Source organism: Ambystoma mexicanum, chromosome 3q (assembly GCF_040938575.1).
Source record: "Ambystoma mexicanum isolate Mex_15411 chromosome 3q, UKY_AmexF1_1, whole genome shotgun sequence".
Lineage (NCBI taxonomy): Eukaryota > Metazoa > Chordata > Amphibia > Caudata > Ambystomatidae > Ambystoma > Ambystoma mexicanum.
Genome location: NC_090926.1, coordinates 248,268,612 through 248,295,161, shown reverse-complemented (window position 1 = coordinate 248,295,161; position 26,550 = coordinate 248,268,612). Strand labels below are relative to the sequence as shown.

At 45.3% G+C, this 26,550-nt stretch overlaps 1 protein-coding gene across 3 annotated transcripts in view; it reads left to right on the top strand.

Moving 5' to 3' along the window:
- RACGAP1 (Rac GTPase activating protein 1) overlaps positions 1 to 26,550 on the top strand; it is a 176,102-nt gene that overhangs the window by 9,457 nt on the left and 140,095 nt on the right. Inside the window, exon 1 of one of the 3 annotated variants that reach the window (XM_069653668.1) lies at positions 14,632 to 14,765. The exons of 1 other annotated variant lie outside the window; for it this stretch is intronic. In XM_069653668.1, the coding sequence (XP_069509769.1) occupies positions 14,728 to 14,765 (38 nt within the window). In that variant the 5' untranslated portion in view covers positions 14,632 to 14,727. Of the gene's footprint in view, positions 1 to 14,631; positions 14,921 to 26,550 lie in introns of those variants that run through there. One more of the 3 variants, XM_069653669.1, reaches the window with a different exon arrangement.

Here is a 26,550-nt window from a genome sequence, read left to right as displayed (position 1 = left end):
CTGCTTTAAAGATGAAAGTTCCATGTTAAATACACTATGCACCCAAAATTAAAGTGCCATGTCCATAATAAAAGTATTTCTTACCCAAATTAATGTCTTGTTTGTTGTTCTTTATGAGCTTGGTGCCAAAGGCGCCAGGACTGTGTCCATCCGGGCCCCCTGTGTGTGTGACCCTGTAAGGTCTGCGTCCTTGGCCCGATGACCATAACAAAATGACTTCTCCCTTTGAGTCGGTGGGACCAATCAACTCCAAAGTATGCCACCTGGAAACCCATCACTGAGCTGGATGAATTTCCTCAGAGTTGCTGCAGGAAACCGTATAGCCAAGGAGAGGGACAAAAGATTGTGTGCTTTACTTTTAAGCTGGCCTAAAGCTTTTGGAAGATCCTCCGGACTCCCATGAAGCAGGACTGACCAAGCCTGAGCCACCTCAGCAGAGTGCGGGACCCCAGAAGCAGGGACCCCAGAAGCAAGGACAGTCCACCTTGACAGCCAGGAACTGCGCTTATTGCTATTTGCTGTACCACAAGGAGCTGAAACGCGAAACAGCCACTAAAAGTAAAGTTTGCCGGTTGCCAGTTTTGACAGTGCCAGTGCAGTGCAGGAGTCCCTGATGTCCTCCCTCTTGTCCCCACGACTGAGGCCCAGGAACAGCGAGATCTGCAAAGCTGCACAGGAACAGAAGTCATCAGCTGCATCTTTTCTTCTTTTCCAAGGTACTGTAAAACAAGTCTAAGAGAACTTACCTCTTACTGTAGAAGTGCTTGTAACTTCCACAACTCACAAGTCTAATCAGCTTGTGGTCTTACATGTGATTCTTCTTTTCATCAAACACTCCTAAGAACTTGTGCAAAGACTTTTCCATTACTTACCAGAAGTGTTTTATCCCATCCAAGTCTTTTGCCCATTGATTTTGGCTTAGCCTATTGAATTGAATGACTCTTCTAGTGAACTCTAAAAGTATCTGCACTGCTTTGGAATGTTTGTGGTCTCTTGTTTTCTAATAACCTTTGCCCTTTACCAGCACCCTTGTTACTGAAGTCACCTGTGGGTTTAGGTTGTGTCTGTAGGCTGTGTCTGTAGGCCATGCCAAAAGGGCCTTGTCTGATTCAGAAACTCAGTGTACAGTATTGAAGTATATTTGTGTGTTACTATTCTATTGCTCCCTTCTGAAGAAGGCTTTATAACTGACTGATAAATAAATTAATGATTGTTTATGCAAGAAACCTTGAGTGTAAGAGTGTATTTGAATACCTGTAATTGTGAATCTTTGTGTAAATCCAATACAGCTCACATTTCCCCTCTTGAGATAAGCCTGGCTGTTCAACATGCTACCAAAACTGAGTACTACAAGCTTATACCAAAGGTTGGGTTGCCTATACCTGTAGTCATAGTTGTTTGTAGTATTCCCAGAGGGTACTGCTTTCAGACTTTGCCTAACAGTCACACATGTTAAATGTTAAAGGTATTTGTACCGCGCAACGTCACCAACAGAGTTGGTCCCCAGGCGCTCTGGCGGATCTGCAAGTGAGAAGGCGTGACGGGTTAGTAGGGTGAAGAGGGAGTAGGATAGTGAGAGGAGTGGCATTCTGTTGGCAGCTTCATCTCGGTATATGACGTGCCCTGAGTGTTTGTGCGATTATAGGAGCGGTGACAGTCCTCATGTGCTGTTGGTGCAGTTTATGTCTTGTTACGGTGTGGATAAGTGAATGCGGCTTGCGGTGCGAGAGGTGGTTGTGTTAGTTTTTGAGTGAGTTAAGTATGCTCCGCTCTTCTGCTGGTTAGTTTTGCCCTCCTTCTTCTGCCCTAATCACTTGTGCCCTTCCTCCCTGAACCCACCCCGCACCCCTGGTTCCCGATAGATTTTCCCCGCCGCATCCTCGCTTCCTGGTATCCTCCCTCCCACCTCCCGACCCTCCCCCGGCCCTGATTGGTACATCAACTGTGTGGCCTGGGTCTAGCAACCCGCATCAACAACCGAAGCCCCTTTGGAGCACTGCTCTTCCGCTGGTGAGTTTTGCCCTCCTTCTGCTGCCCTAATCACTTGTGCCCTTCCTCCCTGAACCCACCCCGCACCCCTGGTTCCCAATAGATTTTCCCTGCCGCAACCTCGCTTCCTGGTATCCTCCTTCCACCTCCCGACCCTCCCCCCAGCCCTGATTTGTCCATCAACCTTTTCTTCCAAGCCATTACCAACCCCACCAAGGCAGCCCTCTGCTCGTGCAGCCCCATCGGCTAAGGGTCCCTAGGCAAAGGACAGCTCCTGATCATATCTGCAGGTATCCGCAGGAGAAGCAAGAAGCCAACAATAAGTAAGTGTGGCAAGGGCAGGGACTGAAGCAATTACTTCACGCCATACTAACCTATCACTCTACCCCGGTGTTACGCTCACCTGATATCCCCGGGGCGTCTGGAAGGCTCTGAGATCTGGAACCCTGGATGCGTAGTTGCCCAGTGTTGAATAATGAATCTGCAATTACAGAAGGGAGGATTTGTGATAACTGTCTCTAATGGGTGAATATCCCACCTCCCTCTGACCGATTCCCTTCTCAATGGGTTCTTTTCTCACCTTAGTTATTTGTAGGGTAAGCTATCCGTCCTGTGTTTCTTGTGCAGGGGTGCTTGATGTTTGTTGGCGAGCTGCCCGAGTTGCTTCACTGGTGCAGTTCGCCTTCCTTGGGCCCAAGCCTGCTGTGACCCCGAATCTGCTGGTAGGCAGGTAGGTTTGGTAATTGTAAGTCTTTGTTCTGTTTATTGTGGGAATTCGTTAATGTCTTTATCTCATTCTTTTCAGGTGCGAAGGTCTTGATGCTGGTGTTTCGGATGGAGAGGCACGTTTTCTAGGTAAGAGAAAGCACGAAGCACAGAGCCTTTATTATCTTTTAAAGCTACCCTGTGCTTTCTTCTTCTCCTCACAGGCCGCTGCGGTGCTGCCAGTGGATGAGAGTGCGATGAAATACTGGCCCCGGAATCCGTTAAGGTAAGTACAGCACTGTGCAGTTGTTTAATATTGAAAGCAAACCTGAATATGTCTCTTTTCCTTTGCAGATGTTGCTGTGGTGCTCCGCATGGAAGCATGACATAGCACGATGGAATTCAGGGAAGACTGATGGAATTCAATGTTTTGAAAGCGCGCGTTCTAATATTGTTTTCCTTTTCTCGTTATTTCAGGTCGCAATGTTCGAACAGCAGCTGTGGTAGCGGTTCGCCGGAAGTCCTTAAGCTAGTACTCACAGGTGAGTGATGTTTCTTCTTCTCTCGGTTTCCACAGATTCCAGCCCAGTTGAGATGCTGAGTTCTGGATGGTGTTTTCTCAGGTAAAACAGAATAATCTTGTTCTTTTTCTTGCAGGATTACAGGAAGATGCTGAAGACCAGGAGCTGGACACGGTGAGAGTCACCCTGCGGGTTGCAGAATAACTCGAAGCGTGTTCTGCAGTCAGGGTGTGGTTTATATAGCCCAGGTAAACTAGTACCAGGGAAAGTAGTTCCAGGCCTGCCACACCCAAAACACTAGACCGCATGGCTTGGTTCTTAGAACTAGACTGTGTGGGTGCTTCCATGTTGGATTTAAAGGCCCATGTACATAAATGGGACCTCGTTTGAACAGCCCTTCCTTCCTACATATGAGCCTGGTGCCAAAGGCGCCAGGACTGGCTCCAGGAGCCCTTTTGTATTGGTTTTAAGGCCCTCAGGGTTCTAGTGGGAGCTTGTGCCGCCTCACAGTGGTCATGACACCCGGAAGCTTGCAAATTCTTCCACTTGTAGTGTAGCTGCATTTAGAAAGTCCGCCTAAATAGCATATCTGTGGTGTAGCTGCATTTAGAAAGCGTGCCTAATAGCATATCTGTGGTCTAGTTTGCATTTAGAAAATCTGCCCAATAGTATATCTGTGGTGTAGTTGCATTTAGAAAGTCTGCCTAATAGCATATCTGTGGTGTAGCTGCAATTAGAAAGCCTGCCTAATAGCATATCTGTGGTGTAGCTGCATTTTGAAAGTCCACCTAATGGCATATCTGTGGTATAGCTGTAATTAGAAAGTCTGCCTAATAACATATCAGTGGTTCAATTGTATTTAGAAAGTCTGCCTAATAGCATATCTGTGGTGTAGCTGCATTTAGAAAGTCTGCCTAATAGCATATATGTGGTGTAGCTGCATTTAGAAAGTCCACCTAATAGCATATCTGTGGTGCAGCTGTATTTAGAAAGTCTGCCTAATCAAATATCTGTGGTCTTGTTTGCATTTAGAAAGTCTGACTAATAGCATATCTGTGGTGTAGCTGCATTTAGAAAGTCTGCCTAATAGCATATTTGTGGTCTAGTTTGCATTTAGAAAATCTGCCTACTAGCACATCGGTGGTCTAGTTTGCATTTAGAAAGTCCGCCTAATAGCATATATGTCGTTTACTTTGCATTTAGAAAATCTGCCCAATAGCACATCTGTGGTCTAGTTTGCATTAAGAAAATCTGCCTAATAGCATATCTATGGTTTAATTGCATTTAGAAAGTCCGCCTAACAGCATATCTGTGGTCTAGTTTGCATTTAGAAAATCTCCCCAATAGTATATCTGTGGTCTAGTTTGCATTTAGAAAGTCTGCCTAATAGCATATCTGTGGTGTAGTTGCATTAGAAAGTCTACATAATAGCATATCTGTGGTCTTTTTTGCATTTAGAAAGTCTGCCTAATAGCATATCTGTGGTCTAGTTTCCATTTAGAAAGTCCGCCTAATAGCACATCTGTGGTGTAATTGCATCTAGAAACTCCACCCATTAGCATTTAGAAAGTCTGCCTAATAGCATATCCGTGCTGTAGTTGCATTTAGAATGTCTGCCTAAATAGCATATCTGTGGCGTAGTTGCATCCAGAAAGTCCGCCCAATAGCATATCTGTGGTGTAGCTGCATTTAGAAAGTCCACCTAATAGCATATCTGTGGTGCAGCTGTATTTAGAAAGTCTGCCTAATTGCATATCTGTGGTCTTGTTTGCATTTAGAAAGTCCACCTAATACCATATCTTTGGTGCAGCTGAATTTGAAAGTCCGCCTAATAGCATATCTGTGGTCTAGTTTGCATTTAGAAAGTCTGCCTAATAGCATACCTGTAGTGTAGCTGCATTTAGAAAGTCCGCCTAATAGCATTCTGTGGTGTTGCTGCATTTAGAAAGTCCGCCTAATAGCATATCTGTGGTCTTGTTTACATTTAGAATGTCCGACTAATAGCATATCTGTGGTGTAGCCACATTTAGAAAGTCCGCCTAAAATGTGTGGTGTAGCTGCATTTAGAAAGTCCACCTAATAGCATGTCTCTGGTATAGTTTGCATTTAGAAAATCTGCCTAATAGCACATCTGTGGTCTAGTTTGCATTTAGAAAGTCCGCCTAATAGCATATCTGTGGTGTAGCTGCATTTAGAAAGTCCGCCTAATAGCATATCTGTGGTCTACTTTGCATTTAGAAAATCTGCCCAATAGCACATCTGCCCAATAGCTCATCAAACAGCATATCTGTGGTGTAATTGCATCTAGAAACTCCGCCCAATAGCATTTAGAAAGTGGGCCTAATAGCATATCTGTGCTGTAGTTGCATTCAGAAAGTCTGCCTAAATAGCATATCTGTGGTGTAGTTGCATCCAGAATGTCCGCCTAATAGCATATCTGAGGTGTAATTGCATCTAGAAAGTGTGCCTAATAGCATATCTGTGGTGTAGCTGCATTTAGAAAGTCCGCCCAGTAGCATATCCGTGGTGTAATTGCATCTAGAAAGTCCACCTAATAGCTTATCTGTGGTGTAGCTGCATTTAGAGAATCCGCCCAATAGCATATCTGTGGTGTAATTGCATCTAGAAGGTCCACCTAATAGCTTATCTGTGGTGTAGCTGCATTTAGAGAATCTGCCCAATAGCATATCTGTGGTGTAATTGCATCTAGAAAGTCTGCCTAATAGCATGTCTGTGATCTAGTTTGCATTTAGAAAGGGCCCCTAATAGCATATCTGTGGTGTAGCTGCAATTAGAAAGTCTGCCTAATAGCATATCTGTGGTGTAGCTGCATTTAGAAGGTCCGCCTAATAGCATATCTGTGGTGTAGCTGCATTTAGAAAATCCACCTAATAGTATATCTGTGGTGCAGCTGTATTTAGAAAGTCTGCCTAATCGCATATCTGTGGTCTTGTTTGCATTTAGAAAGTCCACCTAATACCATATCTGTGGTGCAGCTGAATTTGAAAGTCAGCCTAATAGCATAACTGTGGTCTAGTTTGCATTTAGAAAGTCCGCCTAATAGCATATCTGTAGTGTAGCTGCATTTAGAAAGTCCGCCTAATAGCATTCTGTGGTGTAGCTGCATTTAGAAAGTCCGCCTAATAGCATGTATGTGGTCTCGTTTACATTTAGAATGTCCGACTAGTAGCATATCTGTGGTGTAGCCACATTTAGAAAGTCTGCCTAAAATCTGTGGTGTAGCTGCATTTAGAAAGTCCGCCTAATAGCACATCTGTGGTCTAGTTTGCATTTAGAAAGTCCGCCTAATAGCATATCTGTGGTGTAGCTGCATTTAGAAAGTCCGCCTAATAGTATATCTGTGGTCTACTTTGCATTTAGAAGATCTGCCCAATAGCACATCTGTGGTCTAGTTTGCATTAAAAAATCTGCCTAATAGCATATCTATGGTTTAATTGCATTTAGAAAGTCTGCCTAACAGCATATCTGTGGGGTTCTACATGATTTTGCCGACCTATTTTTGGTCGTGGTACTTTTCATTGCCGGATTTTACATCGCCAGAAACCCTGTTTTTGGGTTTTTTTTATTCAGGGGGGGTTCCGCTCCCCAGACCCCCCCTTACTATTATAATAATACCCTAACCCCAACAAAACACCCCCCAAAATAAAAAAATAAAAAAACGGGATTTCTGGCGATGTAAAATCTGGCGATGAAAAGTACCACGACCAAAAATAGGTCGGCGAAATGTGTGTATACCATCTGTGGTCTAGTTTTCATTTGGAAAATCTGCCCAATGGTATATCTGTGGTTTAGTTTGCATTTGGAAAGTCCGCCTAATAGCATATCTGTGGTGTAGTTGCATTAGAAAGTCTTCCTAATAGCGTATCTGTGGTCTAGTTTCCATTTAGAAAGTCCGCCTAATAGCATGTCTGTGGTGTAATTGCATCTAGAAACTCCGCCCAATAGCATTTAGAAAGTCTACCTAATAGCACATCTGCGCTGTAGTTGCATTTAGAAAGTCTGCCTAAATAGCATATCTGTGGCGTAGTTGCATCCAGAAAGCCTGCCTAATAGCACATCTGTGGTCTAGTTTGCATTAAGAAAATCTGCCTAATAACATATCTATGGTTTAATTGCATTTAGAAAGTGTGCCTAATAGCACATCTGTGGTGTAGTTGCATTTAGAAAGTCTGCCTAATAGCATATCTGTGGTGTAGCTGCATTTAGAAAGTCCGCCCAATAGCATATCTGTGGTGTAATTGCATCTAGAAAGTCCACCAAATAGCATATCTGTGGTGTAGATGCATTTAGAGAATCCACCCAATAACATATCTGTGGTGTAATTGCATTCACAAAGTCCACCCAATACCTTATCAGTGGTCTAGTTGCTTTTAGAAAGGGTGCCTAAATAGCAAATCCATGGTCTAGTTGCATTCCGAAAGTATAAATAGTAACTGCGATATAGTTGATCTTTGAAACTGTTGAATATTCTCCACCCTGTGGTATAGTGAACATGAAAACGGTAAATAAATCTCGCCCTGTGGTATAATTGTACTTAGAAATTTACGAATAATATAACCCTGTGATATAGTTGAACTTTTAAACTGTGAATAATCTCACACTGTGTTACAGTTGAATTCAGAAAGTGTGAACAATCTGACCCTATAATATAGTTGAATTTTAAAACTGGGACTAACCTCACCCTTTTGTATAGTCAAATTTAGAAAGTGTGAATAATATCACCCGGCGGTATAATTGAACTTAGAATATGTGAATAAATATCCCCCTGTAGCTTAGTTAAGCCTAAAACTGTGAATAATCTCATCCAGTGGTATAGTTGTACTTGGAATATGTGGATAATATCACCCTATGGTTTAGTTAAACCCAGAACCTGTGAATAATCTCACCCGGTGGTATAATTGAACTCGGAAACTCAGAAACTGTGAATAATATGACCCTGCGGTAGAGTTGTACTTGGAATATGTGAATAATATCACCCTATGGTTTAGTTAAACTTAGAACCTGTGAATAATCTCACCCGGTGGTATAGTTGAATTTAGAATTTGTGAAAAATATCACCCTGTGGTTCAGCTAAACTTGGAAACTGTGAATAATCTCACCCGGTGGTATAGTTGAATTTAGAAAGCGCAAATTATCAGTAAAGATAGTACAGTTAACCATAGAGAAGGTATACAACTAACATCCGGCGGTATAGTTGAATTGCGAAGGTGTGAACGAAATCATCCAACGCCAACTATAACACAGTTCAAACTAATCCAAACCATGAGTCCTCCCAACCCACCATGGTCTGCCGAAAATGATCGCCTCGCGCCCCCCTGCCCCCAATCTCACCAACTCAACTGTACGCCTACTATTTCCACACCTCAATCATCGACAACCAGGCATCCATTCCCTCCTGCGAATCTCTCCTTGTAAAACTATCCTTTCCCCCTTTGTTCTCCCACAGCTTCCTAATCATCTACAGACCCCCTGGCTACGATAGACAATTCTCAAACAACCTCTGTGACTCTATTGCTACTCTCCAACTAAACCATCCCAACCTGACTCTGCTAGTGGACTTCAACATATGGCTGAACATCCTCACCAACCCTATGACCAACTCTCTGGTTAATGGCCTAGACGCGATTAACCTCCGTACTCACATAAACGGTCCGACTCACTATAAAGAACACACTCTTGATGCAATCTTCAGCTCCCACAACCTGATACATCTAAATCCTTCCACCCTGATCATCTGGTCCGATCACTTCATTGTCTCTTTCGCTATTCGCTCACCCAACCCGCTCCCCTTACACAAACCAGAACCTCCGAATCTAGGCAAATGCTGGAAGAAACAAAACATTCTTCCCGACCTAGTGGATGCACTCCTTCAAGCTCCTCCCCCCACCCGCCTACCTTATGAACTCCTAACCTCCGACGCCTTTAACTCATGGCTCAACACTTCACTAATCCCGCTCACCCCCTCTTGCAAATCATCACCTCGCCATGGCCATTTTCCTAGATGGTTCACACCAGAACTGAAGACCACTAACAGGTATATAAATCCCTAGAACGCAAATGGCGGAAAGACAAAACAGCACTGAGCAGATCCATCTTGGCCAGGCACCTTCGCCACTACAGGGCCGAAATCGGGAAAGCTAAAAAAGCCCATTACAACTCCCGAATCCTAAACTGTAAAAACCCCAGCAAAGAACTTCACAAAATCATCGCTGAACTCACCAAACCATCATGTACCACCACCCTTCCCACAGCCCTCACAATCACGGTGCGACTCACTCTCTCTACACTTTTACACCACAGCTCTTGCAAGAACAAACTCTCTAACCAACAAACTAGCTCTCTTACTCCCACCAGGCAATCCACCCACCCTTCCTGCCATCCCACCACCTGCGACCCCTACCCAACCGACTTTCGACTCCTTTATTCCAATATCAACTGACCCATTTCTCAAACTTCTCTCTGCCCACAAACCATCCGGCTCCCCGCTGGATCCCTGCCCAGCCACAACACTCAAAAACAATGTTGCATCTACCTGCGCAGGAGAGCACGCAAGAACCATCATAAACGACTCCCTCGCCTCGGGAATTTCTCCCGACGTGTTCAAAACTGCTCATGTCAAGCCTCTTCTAAAAAAAGTCCCTCACCCCCTCAAGCCCAAAAACTACCACCCCACCTCAAACACCAGGTTCCTTGCCAAACTCATTGACCGAACCGCCGATTCCCAACTAAATGCCTTTGTCGAAGCCAACAATCTCCTAGACCCCGCTCAATCAGGTTTCAGAGCCCGAAACGGAACCAAAACCACCCTAACCTCTATCTGGGATGACCTTAAAAACACTGCTGATTCTGCAGGATGCGCCGCACTTATCCTTCTTGACCTCTCCGCTGCCTTCGACACAATCAACCACTCAATCCTCCTTGACTGTCTCCACTCCCTGGGAACCCGTGGAATCGCTCTCAAATGGATAGCATCCTTCCTCGACAATAGGAACCAAATAACCCTACTCTCCACCTATGCTTCCCACACCCGACCAGTCAACACTGGAGTTCCACAAGGAGCATGCCTATCAGCCCTCCTGTTTAACTTCTATATGTCCACCCTCCCACGAATAATCCGTTCGCACAATGTCCTGTGCTACAACTACACCAATGACACACAACTAATCCTAAAACTCCTGAATTCAATACCCAACTGCCAACCCGACCTCGCTTCCTGCCTCCTCGACATAGATGCCTGGATGACCACAAACCACCTCTTGCTAAACCCCTCCAAAACTGAAATCATGGTATGCGGCAACACTGAACTTCTTCCGCACCTGCTACCATGGCCATCTGCCATGGACAACTCCCCGACACCCCCAAACTCAGTAAAAAACCTTGGATGCACCCTAGACTGGACCTAACCCTCTCGCTCCAAGTTAACAACGTCTCCAAGTCCTGCCACTACCACCTAAAAACCCTTAAGTGCATTTTTCCATACCTCTCCTTTCCCAACAGGCTCTCTTCGGTCCAATCAATTGTTATGTCAAGACTAGACTATGCTAACCCCCTCTATCTTGGAGTCCATGCATACCAACTGAATAAACTACAAAGAGCACAAAACACTGCTGCCAAACTGCTACTAGCGCTTGGCCCAAGAGATCACATCTCCCCAGTGCTCAAAACTCTGCACTGGCTTCTGGTTGCCCGACGGGTGACCTTCAAAACCTATTCATCTCTCACCGAGCAATGCACAAAACCGGACCTCAAAATCTTCAAGACAAACTAAAACCCTACCATCCTCAACGCACTATAAGATCATGCTCTGCTGGCCTCCTAGTCATACCAAAAACCAACTCAGTCAGGTTAGGTGGATCATCATTCTAAGCCCTGGCCCCCACTCTCTGGAACGCACTTCCACCTCACATCCGACTCACTGAGGACCTCATGTCTTTCCGCAAATTACTGAAAACATGGCTCTTCCCCTAAAATCGACTCTTAACTCAAACTCGATAACAGCAATCAATGACATTAGCCCAAAGCTGCATTATCATAAATAACAATTAGCAGCATGATTCGAGTGAGCAATCGAAAACTAATAACCGCTAATGTAAACTAAAACGGATAATCTGAATAGAACGAGTGAAGTGGATGAAAACTATGAAGTTGATAAAATTAAGGAAATGGATGAAATAAATTAAATAGACGAGAGGAACGAAGTAGACTATTGGAATAAAGTGGACCAGAGGATGGAAACGAGAAGTACATGATACGGGTGGAGGGCACGGAATAGATAGGGTGCATGGAACGAATAGATGGCATGAAATGACAAAGTGCATGGAATGAAAGGAATGAATGGAATAGACAAATCGAGCGCATGACATGGATGGAGTGCATTGGGCGGAGGGAATGCATGGGACGGATGGAATACATCGGATTGATGGAATGCATGGGACGGATGGAATGCATGGGATGGATGGTTTGCATGGGACGGATGGGGTGCGTGGGATGGATGGAGTACATGGGACGGATGGGGTGCGTAGGATGGATGAGGTGCGTGGGACGGATGGGGTGCGTGGGACAGATGGGGAGCGTGGGACAGATGGGGAGCATGGAGCGGATGAAGTGCGTGGAGCGGATGAAGTGCGTGGGACGGATGCAGTGTTTGGGACGGAATGGGTGTGTGGGACGGATGGGGTGCGTGGGACGAATGGGGTGCGTGGGACGGATGGGGTGCGTGGGAGCGGATGAAGGGTGTGGAGCAGATGAGAGTGTGGAACGGATGAAGAGTGTGGAGCGGATGAAGAGTGCCAACGATGGAGTGCATGGATCGGTCGAAGTGCATGGAACTGATTGAACAGATGAGTGCATAGAACTAAGGGAGTACATGTGACGGATGGAATGCATAGAACTGAGGGAGCACTTGCGACGGATGGAATGCATAGAACTGAGGGAGTACATGCAACGGATGGAATGCATGGAACAGATAGAGGACATGGAATGCATATTGTACAAGAATGGTTGGAGTGCATGGAACGGTTGGAGTGCATGGAATCGGTTGGAGTGCATGGAATCGGTTGGAGTGTATGGAGCGGTTAGAATGCGCGGAATTATTGGAGTGCATGGAATGCATGGAGCATGAAGGCGCTCGACCTCAAGCACCTACTGAAAACCACCATATCACATCACCACGCTTACTTTCTTCTATACACCACCACTCAACTAGAACACAGCGATACTATGACACATTTGGTATAGCTGTTCTCATACCAACACCTGCCACATAATCCACATCATCCTAAATAAACACAGATGGTTGCCCACCAGCCAACCTAGACGTTCTCCTCAGGCCTAACGCAGCCAGAATCAGACTGGTACCACCCTGCCAGAACGAACACATACGCCTGATCTCCCAACCACCACACCTACCGCTAAGAAGCAGCTATCATACGAGTGCCACACCTGCTGCACACATATCCGGTGTACACACACACACCTTATAACTATCTCTCTCGCTCTACTGACTTGAACTACGGTTCAGGAGGGCGTTCAACCAACCAGCGCCTTGAGATCATACCAATGGTACATAAGGCGCTATAAAAATGCAATGTAACATAACAACATAACATGCAGAACATTTGAACTTTTTTGGTTAGTCGGTTATATGTTTTGCAGCTAATCTTCACTGCTGTTGCTGAATGCCTGGATTTCCAGAATCCTGCATGGTATAAAAACAGCTAGATTTGAGAGTCCTTCATAGTGGGAGAGAGGCGTAAGCCTAACAGAGCAATTGAGTACTTTGCTGGATTTGAGAAACAATTGAATAGTTCAGTTCAATCCTAAAACACAGCTATACTTGAGAGTCCTGTACAGGGAGAGAGAGGCCACACCTGATCGAAATGTAGATTTTTGTGTGTATTTAGATGAGCTGTAGATAGAATTGTAGTCTAATGCACTATGTACAGTGAGTTTGGGTCTCTATTCTCCTCCTTGCATGTCAGCTTGGGAGTAGAGGTCTCATCCTACCCTACTATTTCTATGAATATGTCTGCCGGAACACCATAACCGTAACAGGGTTCGCTAGGCCAGTGTCACCCATTTTATCAGTGGGGTGCACTAGGTCACACATCATAAAAGTAAGGTTGATTAGGCCAGTGTCACACATTGTATTGGCAATGGGGTTCGCTGGGTCACACATTGTAGCAACAGTGTTCACTAGGCCAGGCTTGCACATTTTATCAGTGGGGTGCACTTCATAACAGTAACAGGGTTCACTAGGCAAGTGTCACACATTCTGTCAAAAATAGGATTAATTAGGCATATGTCATATATAGTATGTACATTTTCTTTCTTAGCACATGGATGACGCATTGTTGCATTATCAGACATGATTGTGACATTTTGGGAGCAGAGTTCAAGCCATAGCTCTCAACTCACACGCTTTTGGTGGGTGTCACCCGCCTTGTAAAGCGCTGACTCACCCGCCAAGCCTCCTGCACGCCCATTCATTCCAATGGCATAGCTCTCAACCATTTGTGTCGCAAAGGCGGGTGAAAACACCCAATTTTATTTTTGGCGGGTGAGAGGCCCAATGAAACGAATGGGCATGCAGGAGGCTTGGCGGGTGAGTCAGCTGTTTACAAGGCGGGTGACACCCGCCAAAAGAGTGTGAGTTGAGAGCTATGCCAATGGGCGTCTCACCCACCAAAAACAAAATCGTGTGATTTCACCCGCCTTTGCAACACAAATGGTTGAGAGCTAAGGTTCAAGCAGGGTAGTGACAGAGTGTTCTTGTAGATTCGGGTCAGGTGATTCGATAAGGAATTGCAAAAAGTCATACAATTAACAACCAGTTTCGAATATATAACATCTCAGCAACTGTATCTCAACCTGCTGAGCTACCATGGTACCGTTCTACTGTACAGTGTGTCTATGGATCCCTTAATGTACTAAACATCACTGCATTACCAACAGTATTTTTGGTGCACTGCTGCCATGGAAGTGATTTAAAGTGGACATTATGTACAGTGTTGAGTTTGGAAAGAAGCAGCATGAAAACAATTGCACCATTTTTTTATTTAAATATTAGTTTGAACATTTCCTTTGAGTGGAGTCCAACTGCCATCTTTGACTCCTCGAAACCGCGCCCCCTCAGAACTCCACCGACACCCTGGCCCTTGTGGGAATCACCTTTACATTTTTTCCATTTCTACCACTGGGTACTCATCAACTCTCGTCCGTTGCTTAAATGTTTGTTTATCATCGGTTTTATGAAAGCGTTTTTAATAGTAACTGTTAATTTAAAAAGTAGCATTTACTGACAAACAACGGGTTTCTCGCAAGTTACTGTGGCTCTCAGTTGCCGTGAACGACAACTCGAGCATCTTAAAAGATGGAAGCCAAATTCGCCAACCTTATCCCAAAGCAGTGTCCTTCTACAGTGTCCACTGCCCTTTCGTATGAGCTTACGGATGCGGTCGTCTGGTGATGGTTGTTTGCATAGTGTCTCTCCATGGCTACCAACAGGAAATGCGCTCGGATTGGGCAGAGGTGAGTTTTCAAACCACGGCGACAGGCGCACTCCGGGCTCGGCTCCAGCAGAGCGTTTAGTGAGATTAGGTTTGCGAGAAGCTTGCGGGACCGGAAGGAGGACTGAGCTGAAGTTGGTCAGACGGAGCCGGTGCCGGCGGCACCAGGGCAAAGGGGTATGTTTAATATAACATTGATCAGCCTGTTGGTCCGATGATCGAAGTGTGTCGTAACGAGCGATTAGAGAGTGTGGCCCAAACATTAGGTGGGGATTTAGGAGGATGATGTGGTATGCGGACAGGAGTGGATCGGTTGATATACGGGGGTGGGGGAGCGCAGCATGCTGGGGCCTGGGTAAAGCTGAGCCAGCAGAGACTGTGTTGTGTAGGATCCAGCGGGGCGAGGTAGAGGAGCCTGCGCCTGCGGATGTGATGGTGCCGCCATGGAGCATCTACAGGGGGTTGAGTGATACAGAAGAACTGGTACGGCAGCGAGGGGGATCCAGCAGAGAAGGGTGCACGAAGGAGCTATCTGAGGTGAAAGGAGGCAGGCGAAATACAGGAGCTAGCCAGGCATGCATCGATGCAAACGTTACGCATTTCGTTTGTGAGGTGAGAGTCTTGGTGTTAACTTTGCATTCTGGTACTTGTAGTCATTTGGGAAATCGAGTCTACCGGGACGATAATACAAAGTTAAAACCCAGACTGGGCTAGCATCTCCCGAATTGAATAGTGCACCTTTGCATCTGAGTAGTAAGGCAAAGAGCCCAGTGGTCAAAAATGCCAAAGCCCCAGGTGGGTGTGTCATGGGGCGGAGCTTATAGTCATGGTTGCACAATAATGAATTTAGGGACAAATGATACTTTTTAAAATATTTTTTGTTTTCTGTGTTGGGGTGGGAGAGGGGTCTGACTAACAGATACAGCTGGCCCCCCTCGCCAGGATTTGCTGTCAATGGTTGGAATATTGAAAGATGAAGCCTGAAGTTAATGTTGAACATTATAGTGTTCAAGGCAATGGGAGGAGACATTATAGGAGTTGAAATCACTGGATAATTCCTGCAGAATCATTTTGTGCATTTCCCCTGTGTTCTTACCCCACACACTTGAATTTTCATTGAACAAACTTAAAAGGCGTTCACCTTTTTAATACCAAAACATATCAGGGATTCCCCTTTTTGTGGGTGCTGCTTGTGGCACTTGAAAGACCCCTTAACTATAACCCAACCTCTTCCAGATCCACAGTCGGCTAATGAAAATAAAGAGGGAATAAGGACAGAATAGCGAGGAAGAAAAGTAGGGAAGGGGCAGGTAACATGAACACTAATGGGATATGCGAGTGGAGAATGGAGGGCAGGCTCGTGAGGGAGAGAGTGAGGAAAGGCAGGAGATAAGTGATTGAACAGTCTGGTTGAGGGTGAAGGGGTGAATGGGTATAGCGGATGAACGAGGGCAGAAGGATGGGCCAATAGTTAATAATGCCCAAGAGTGAGGGGAAATGCAGGGTGAAGATAATTTAAGGGCACGGAAATAGAGAGCAGGTGGTTCAGGTGTGTAAAGAGCCTGGGGCATAATGGAGGTCTAAAGAGTAAGGGAGAAGTGGAGACGGGAGGCAAGGAGTTAGGAATGGGCAGTTGAGTGGCAGTGATGTAAAGACAACTGGTGTGATGTGGGTAAATGAGGGAGGGAACAATTGAGAGAAGCAAGGTAGGCGATGAGATTAGAAGCAAAAAGAGGATGACAACAGTGTCTTGATAAAGAACCGTTGGCAGAAATGGAGAAAGAAAAGGCGAGGGGGTGATTAAGGGATTGAGGCAAGAAGAGCAGGAAACTGGGATAGTAGGGGACATTGATAGAATAAAAGCAGGGCAAAAGGACTGCTGTATGGAAGAAAATTGATGTAAAGGAGCAAAAGGTGAGCATACTTGTGATGCGAGGTGTGCAAGTGACTGCCCTACACGCAGTCACTGCTGCAATAAATGAAAAGGTAAACAATTAAAATGCAGCCACTTAGTTGATGTATGCTACAGCAGCACCCCCAGTTTCATCTTTGTATCACCCTCATTGTGGCGCGTGGGAAAGGACTGTCCTTAAAAGGTGTGAATGGTGTGTATTAATAAATGGAGGGAGAGTATAACGCTGCATGCTGTATAAAATAATGGATCAAACCTATTACCATGTAGCTGTGTTCTTCAAGCTTTTTAGCCTGAGCAAAATGTGGGCAGGCCGGGCCCCCCAAAAATTGCCAAATAGACAGTAAAACCAAATGGCTTTCTGCACTATGGCACGCCCTCACCGCACCCTACTCCAGTATAGTGCCTGCGTTACCCCACCTTCTCCCATCAAAGTCTCTGGGCACTCACCCCAACACAGGCCCTGGGCTCTCCCCACCCTGTTCTCATCACTTTGCCATGGCTCACCACATCCTGCTACCACCACAATCCCTGTGCTCGCCCCACCCCGCTCCCAGCACAGTGGTTACTGGTGAATTTTTAGAGCATGATTTTAAAATAAATTGGGTAAAATGCCAGTTTGCAATTGGCGCGGGGGGTTAGGGGTCAGGTGTATTTTTTTTCTGGACCTCTATCATAGATGTCCAGTAAAAAGATCCCTGTCCCCTGGGCCTCACAGCGCATAACACACAGGCACAATCAAAGTGACTGTGTGTGTGCAAGGCGCTGGGGGGCCCATGGGGAAAGCGTGGCATTTTTTTTTTTTAATTTTTTTTTACAGGACATCTTTTATAGATGTCTAGTTAAAAAAAAAAATAGCATCCCTGGGCTCCACAGCGCCTCAGGAGAGCTGATTTTAGCAGGTGGGTAGGGGGATTGTGCAACACAGGCATTTTTAAAATGCCTTGTTGTACAACTCCTCCACCCCCACACTCGCCGAAATCAACTCCACGGACCAGCATACACGCATTCACACAGCAAGCACTGTTTTTCATTCACACAAGCACCAATCATATACTCGCTCATAACACAAGCATACACACATCCAAACACATAAATAAAAAATAATAAACTTGCTTTCTGCCCATCATTTAATCTCAGTGTGCATGATCTGCTGAAGTGATTGAGTTTGCAGTTTTTGCTATGAAGAAAAGCCATCATGGTTTATTAAACTATTGAGTTGTATATTTATAATCGTGAATGTTTATATATTGCAACGCAGTATCTTGGCTTGCACTTGAAAACTTCTTTTAATGTCTTTTTTCCAAAGGTATCCTACATTATTGAAGACTGATGTCACTGTAATGTTATTTACTGTGATGTCGCTACTGATCATGTCAATCCATATTGTGCCAATTGGGGTGTCCAGGGGGGCCCAGCCTCTTTATAATATAAGCATATTTTTGACTGCTTATATTTTCTATTAAAATCGGTCACATGAATCCTTTTTTTTATATTAAAAACATTAATCTTATTTTAAAGAGTCTCCCCGCGACCATCTTCGGGGGCCCCCTTAGTTTGAAGACCACTGCGTTAACGGAAGACTTTAAATTTGTGCTTGGCAGCAGGTTACAGATTGCGTTTGGTAGCATCCAGCAGTCTTTACATCTCGTTGCCTTTTACTCTGATTTCATCTGAGTTAACACCTTGCTGACGGAGCAATTACTAACTTTTCTGTGGCAGTTTAGTGTTTCAGCTGGCCTCTGGCTTCCTGCCCTGTGAGATTAAAGGGCATTCCTTTGAATCCATTCTATTTAAGCAACCCAAGAGTGCCACAGACTGTGTCCACCACTCCTAACTGTAGGCAAGGGGGGGGGGGGCTATAGTATTGAAATGGGCCCCTGCAAGCCCTGACAAATGTTTAGCTGGGCCCTGTGAACAAGCGCTAAAGCGGCTCTTATTCCAGTGTGCCTGACTGCCAGGGAGGAGGGTGTGTTGTTGCTGGTGTGATGAGATGGGAAGGTGTTGGGCCAGGAAACGGCAGGGCCTGGTCCCCTTTTGTCTGTCAACCGAGTGCTAAATCCGCCTCTGCATCTTAGATGAAGAGGATTGGGGGTTGAAATGGAGGAGCTAGCCGCTATGAAGGAATAACGGAGTTAAGGAGACAGCGGAGAAGAGGGGTGACATGGTGAAGGCAGCAGTCAACAGAGTAGAAAGATGAGTGATGTGGAGGAGGTGGCAGGGGGATGTGGAGGTGGGACATGGGGTAGCGAGGCAGGGTAGAAGGATACGCGGAGGCAGCAGGAGAAGGGGCTGGCGATGCGCAGGGGAGGAAGGGGTGGTTACACGAAGTATGGGGCCGGGAAGAAGTGTGGTGGGTGACGGGTGGTGACATGGAGGAGGCAGCAGGGGAGAAGCAGTGGAGAAGTGTGCAGGATGAATTGGGGAGGAGGGCGGTTGTGATGGGACAGGAAGGAGTGTGTGACTAGGAGATATGTGGTGGATGCCAGGGGGATGGTGACATGGAGGGAGACGAGAAGGTGGTGGGACAGAAGGGTAGGGGGGTGCAACATGAACCAGCAGTGTGTGGGCTATAGCTAATGTGGAATGGCTGAATTAGAGAAGCCTGCAAGTGGTAGTGTGGGGATATTTAAAAGGATGGCAGTTCAATTTGTAGCCTAGAAGTGTGACTAGCTTGACAGCAACTGATACCAACAGATACCTTGACTCCCCGAGGCCAACATGTACGATGCAAAAAGTATAAGATATGTCTCTTAAGTAATGTATACAAAAGATTGCATTTTGTGTGGAATGATTTGTGGCATGTTGTGTACACGCTCCTTGTACCCAGGGAGGAGTTCAGAGAGAGCTGGGGTAGCACCATTAGGGATGGGGAATGCATGGCTACTGAGTTGAGACTGAAATTGCCTTTCGGTCAGTGTGTCACTATATTATTCACTTATGTTTAGCTGTGTTTATCCCTAAGTCTCTGAGGAATGGTGATACAGTGTACCCTACTTTTCCTTTTGACTTGGGGTAAACCTTTCATGTTAGAAGCCATTAGCCAGATATAAGTCACTTGAATCCTCAACTCGCCATATGCACTCCGCACACCATTTCTTACTAGACAACTATAAATTATCAGTTAGCGACAGAAAATGTTGAACCCCCTGCTGTGAGCACCTTCTGATACTAGCGGTTAGAGCCTACCATGCACAAGGCATACATGCATATAGCCTTACTGGGGGCTTAGTTTGTATACATTGTCTTTGGATCGAAATTGAACATATGCGGGAGCTAAAAGCCGCTCCTGTGTTTGCAGCCTTGACCAGGAGCAACCACTAGGGACCCGGGAGCTGGTACAAAATTCTGCAAATCTAACTGCCACATAAGATACAAACATATCACTTTGTCCATTTATGACCCTAATCCTATAAATGTTGTATAGATGTGTCCTAATGCTTGCTTATTGGTACAAACGCAGAGATCCATATAGGCAGTGCTCCAGATAGGATTTTGCAGTGAGCGTTTTTTACTCCCACTTTTTGGAATTGGAGAGTAAATACAATTTCAAGAGCGTAGAAAAGTTTCCTCCTTCCCAGAGAGTAAAACGTGTCTGACAACCATGCAATTTGTGTGTAAAATTAAAACTTTGTTAAAAAACATTAGTGACAAAACAGCTGTATGTCAGTGGTTCCAAAATGTATTGCACCCGTGGAAAACATTTTCCTCACACAAGAACCTTACTGTTGCTTCCTGGCACTACTTGCTTGACAGCCACTCCATGTTTTTGCTTCATCTCTTTCCTTTGCTACTCTTTCCCCGGTCTCTCACTTTCTGACGCTCTGCCTCTCACCCTTAAGTGTTGCAATGCACGTTTTTCAGTCTGTGTCTCTGTCACTCTGCCTCTCCCATCCCTGCATTCTATTGTTGCAGTTTCCCTCCTATATCTTGCTATATCGGTTGATGTAATTCCTCTATCATGTCATTACTCTGACTACATTTTCTCGGTTGTGGTTGCTACTCCTTTTGATTCTTTCTTGCACTGTCTCTTATGTTATTGCCCTGCCCTTTTCTAGTCTTGCTTTTCTATTTCCATCTCTCCCCACCTGCTGTTGATCTGTATTTTATTTTACTGTCTCTAAATGTCTTTTGCTCGGCTTCTCTCCATCACTCCTATTGTGCGTTTGTCCTATTATTAACTTTGCTACCCTTGTCACTTTCTTTATTGCCCTATCATGTAGCTCATTGCTCTCTCCTGTTAACTCTAATTCCTGTTTTGGATTGTCTCGTATGTTCTCGGTCCCTTTACAGCCCCTACCCACCCCACCTTAGTTTTCCTGTATTTCATGGGTTCAGAGTTGCTCTTCCTCTACTGTTTTTAGAGTTTGTCTTTTAACAAAGAACCAAGAAATATCCAAAAAGCTGAAAATGCCTTTTCTATTAAAATCTAGTGCAGCTTTACCATTGTGATCTCCTTTTTTAGATGTGTGCAAACCATCTTTGGGCCATAAATCAAGTCAACTTGTTACAATCGAATGTTACCTGCATCTTAAATGCACACCTCTGATGCAGACTCGTTAACTTAGCTATCAACAGGATTTGAACTTACCGGTTACACAATAATCTCTGCAGCAGGGTTATTGACCCACTGAGATGCCTTTTCCAACATGCTGTTGACACAAAGGCACATAGTGTTAGGGCACTGGCAGGTCCATGTGAGGCTTGCCTGACCTGAATGACTTGTCAAAAGCTCTAAGCCTGCTTGGACTATCCTACATAAGCCAAGAGATTCAAAATGAGGCTTTGGAATGTGCTAGATTTTTAGCAGTGGGACTCAGTAATTGGACATGTGAGAAGCAGAAGTTTAGTAAAGCGCAATACTGAGTAGAAGGGATTGAAGTATATGACAGCAATGCCATCTTCTCACACTGTTGGAGGTTGGTGGGAAGATCTCACACTGTTCTTGCTAAGTACTTTAGTTCACTGTAGAAAATGCCAACTCATGTTTAGCTTTTCTTAACAGCTCTGTTAACCAGTCTGGGTACTGTCCCAAAACATGACAGTCCTGAGAAGAAATGTGGAATTGATGCAATTGGCCCTGTTGTGAATATTTAGCATTGTGCCAGGACATGCGTATAGCAGCTCCGTTTTGGGCTACTTTGCCTGAATATATCTCAGTTCTGTTGAGGTACCGGTACAATCTGTGCAGCTGAAAATATATGCAGAACTGCTTCTATCTGTATCCATTATACCTGCTTGCGGTGGCTGGTCAGAAAGGGAGCTCAAGTTCAGACCACATGCCCAGCTATTTGTTGGTCTCTAAGAAAAAAAAATGCATAGTGCCCTTTCATTCACAAGAACACATGCAATCTTGAGACTAAAAAAACATAGAACACCAAAAAGTTTTTCCTTCTTACAAAATCGAAACTTGCTGGCTGGGAGGCTCTCCTAAAAACATAGAGATCAAGAACCCCAAGCCATTTTTTGCAATTGATGTGCTTCTGTGATGAAAAGAAAACAAAGTATGAAATGCCTATGCTGCTGCAACTGTGCTGCCTCTATTAAAGCGGATTAAGACCGGGGAAAATTGAGCAAAAATGCAGCCCTTGTTTAAGACCATTTTCATTTTACACAATACTACCTGTGTCCTGTGAGAAACCTGAAGGTCTCGCCTGCTAGTCCCCAGGGACCTGTCATCCTGGTTGCCAGGACACAGACATCCCTTTCGGATCCAGTTCTTGGGGGTGGACCATTCCGGAAGGATCACCTGTATGAGGGGTCTTTGGGGAGTCAAAGTGGGACACCAGAAGGTGAGACGTGGTAGCCCCTTCCCTGTAACACCTTTTCCCCATCCTACTAGGGAGGATACCAGAAACTCAACCCCCTTTCCCGACACGCAACACTTTCTCACGGAAAGATCACCACGAGCGAATAGCACCAGAGCCGTATACCTGACATGTCCCATACAGTGGTCCGCAACCTCAGGCAATTACTGATGATTACACACACCTGACTTCTATCACACTTCCTTCACGTATAAAAGGCAGAGCACGGAAGCACACTGAGCTAGGCAAAGCACATGAGGAAACAGCGTTTCCAAGATGGCAGTTTATTTAATACGAAGAGAAAGATGGCGAGGCCAGAGAGGGTTGCAAGGAGGTACGCGCCCTTGTCCTTTTCATACCATTACGTTCACGAACCTTGGGAAGTACCGGGAACTAAAGCTGAACAAACCTGCATTGTCTGGTTCCCAGGGCTCTCTTGCGTCAATAACCAAGGCATGGAGGAGCGACTGCTGCGGTGCTACTGTCCTTGGCTCCCACAACAAAGCTGCGCCAGTAAAGACAGCAAGGCCGTTGAGTCGGAGAGTTATACCAAACCACCCTGTGTTAAGACCAAAGTTGCAAGCAGCAACATTATATGAAGAAATCTCAAGAGACGAGCGTGTGTGACGAACAGCGCAAATGTAATGGAAATCCAGAGGCGTGATTGCACTTTGGGAGGCCAAATAAGATACCATAGACTGAGTAGTCCAGTGCCATCTGGGTGATCCCTTGAAGGTCTCTGTCAGGTATCATCAATTGACAACTATTGAGAGGGGATATTTGAGATCGATGTGGTACTTCAACGGGTCAAGCTAAATCCTGTGCACATTCAAAAGTCTTCGATAGTTGAATGCGTGCTACAATTGGTCCGAGTCCAGATGAGAGAGACGAATTGTGACAGAGAAAGGACGTAAGCCCTATTGAGGGTGATCTGGGGTGAACTGTGAGTCACCCGAGGAAGAGTATTCCCTAAACATTGGAAAAGGTGATCTGAGCTTGGAAGAGGGGGGGATCAACAATACTGACTGTTATATAAAAAGGGATCTGGGCCCAGTTAGGGGGATCCAGGGTGAGACACCCAGAATGAAAACCCGAAAGAGGGGAGGAACTTTGTGTTTATTTTGTTCTTGTGCATCGGGCCCTGAAGAGACATTGAAAAGCAAAGAGACTTGCATCGCAGAAGGCACTGATGCTGGTAATACAATACAACTGTGTCCCCATGCCGAAGAAGCCAGAGTGTGTGCTTTGCTCTAGTGAACCGCCTTGTCCTGTGCTGAAAACATAGGGAAGGGAGGCCAACGGCCTGAACATCCTGACATATCGTTTTGTGAACACTCTTTTTCATGAACACTACCGCTCACTATGTATGTTATAAGAGGTAAGGATTGGCAATAGCTTTTTTGGAAGACTCCACTAGTACTGCATTATTATTATCTGATGGTCGTAGCTTGCTCCCATCTGTAGATTTAGGTTTAGATGGCCGTTTCACACCCTTGTTAAAGTTCAATAAACACCCTTGAACTGTGGTCACTTGTCTGTCTTACTGTTGATATCATGCTTTCCCTACAGTCCTAAAGCAGAGTGAAAAGCATGTTCATGATTCAAGATGCTTTAATAACACTGTAACCTACAAAATGCAGGCAGTTGAACAAAACGCATTCCCTTTTACATTACTCAAAGTATTATCTTGATGGAATCATTTACAGAGGAGAGTGTTAAACCGACCAGCACGCATCCCAGTTGGTTCTTTCAAGTAACTGTGGATTACTAAAGTAAAGAGTGGATTTGCAAGCTGCTGCTAGCCGAGCCAGGCTGTCTCCAGTGAGCTCCATGATTTATGCGGGTGCTGCCATAAATAGCCTGTGTAAGTTGTGCATGGAAGAATTGAAAGAGCTGTATTGCCAAGATTTCTGTGCGTAAAAAGGCCCGATACGCCCTTATTTGGAGGGCTGCATATAAGCGTTTGCTATCAGTTGGACGGGGGAGCCAAAAGTAGCTTCCAGTAACTGTTGTCCAGCTAACCAGGCTCTTCTAAACCACAAGCACAAGGGCTGCACAACAGGTTTCATTATTTTGGACCTGTCGGCTGCTTTCTATACCATTTGATCATGGAATATTGATGGCGAGGCTAGAGGAGGCAGGATTTTCTGTGCTAGCACTGGATTGGTCTCATGCTTTCTTGACCTCTCGCTCGCAGATAGTTTCCCTTCACCCCTACCGCTCCTGTGCAGTTTTGGTCTCCTGTGGTGTTCTGCAGGGTTCAGCTCTTTCTCCCCTCCTTTTCAATTTATATATTCGCCCTTTGCTGATTTTGATTATCTGTTTGGCTTTAGAGTGTTCTCATATGCAAATGAGACACAGATGATGTTTAGATTAGACATTAAGCAGGGCGATGTAAGAGATGAGCTAAAAAACTGCCTGGAAGCTGTCCGAGTCTGGGTGGAGTCAAATTGGCTCAAGTTGAATGGCGGGGAGACAGAGATTCTGATCTCTGGTCCGCCAAGGGCTGCTGATGGACGATCTGATGCTTTTTGGCCCGCAACTTTGGGCCAGTTACCCAAGCCTTCCAAGACAGTTCGTAATTTAGGTTTAAAGCTTTCAGAATCCCTGTCTATGGAGGCACAGGTTAACTCAGTGTATGGTGCCGGCTTTGTTAAGCTCAAACAGCTAAAGAAAGTCCTTCCCTTTATTTCAGATACATTTCATGCTCAATAACGGCAACTTGTGTTAATGGGAGTCTGGACTATTGTAATGCTATTTACCTGGCACAGCCTTCCTTTCTTATGCAGCGCCTGAAGGTGCTACAAAACGCAGCACTGCATTTGGTTACCCACTTGCCAGCCAGAGCAGGAGTAATGAAGGCTAGACCGTCTCTCTATTGGCTCCCGGTAGAAGCTCGGGCACAGTTTAAGGCGCTTTGCATTATGCACCGTGCGCTAGGTGGAAATGGATGCTTAGCCATCCAGGAGAAACTGGTTAGATATAGCCCGGTGCGTTCTTTGAGCTCCTCAAATGCAGCACTCCTTCAGATACCCAGTACAGGAAAGAACATTTGGGTGGCTAGGCCTTTTCAGTGGCCGGTCACAGGCTTTGGGATTTGTTGCCTGAAAAATGTTCTTATCCTTCAAAAAGCATCTCAAAACAGTTATAAAGCTCAGATACTTAAACCTTTGACACCTGGGTTTCATTTACATCTATCCTGAATATCCGTTGTTTGAGAGCCATGATGCCTTGAGTGATAGAAATACATTTGTTGATTGACGCAGGAACTAAATAGGTCCCAGCTCCCCTCAATTTCGAATCCTGCTTTGTGATGGTGTGAATTATAATTTTAAAATTGGGCATTATTTTCCTTCATCGCGTTGAACCCAGCTGCATTTATTGTGAAGCACGTTTGTGGAAGCACGTGTTTTTTGTTTTTGCCTGTGCTGTGTAAAGATGCTCAACTCGCGAGCTTTGTTTAGTTTAAGCAGCCACCCCCCTCCTCCAAGATGGCTGCTACTTTCTGATGCACATTTGCTGCCTCGGCCAGTCCCCCATCATTGGCTACCTGAAGTTTATTAGCCAGTCGGCGGGACCGGAGGACAGGAGCCAGCACATCGATCAATGGCCCACTTCTAAGGGTTCTAATGATAGCATTGAATGCCTTAGCATCTAAAAAAAAAGCAATGGGAAAAAAGGCATTGAATGTATTTTTTTTTTAATGGGGTGGGGAGGTCTCCCAACCCCCGTTTTCTTTACCCCTTAAAACCCATTATACTTAAAATAAAAACTTTACCTTTGAAAAAAAATGCATAGTGCTTTTTTTCGATGCTTTTGGCATTCAGTGCTTTGTTTTTGATGCAATGACTGCCCTTCTATGCTCCCTGTCTGTTAACAGATCGCTACTTGCGGTCCTTTCTGTACCCATGCGCCTAAACTTCAATGATGTTGCCACCTCACTCTTCTATGAAATCCAAGCTGCCTTGACACCCACACCTCCTCAACTATGGGTTAGGTCCCTCCTTCTAGACTCACTCCTACCAACTCTTAACTTTCACTGTCCCTCTCTGCTTGTTTCTCCCATGTTTACATTCTGAATTGCATTG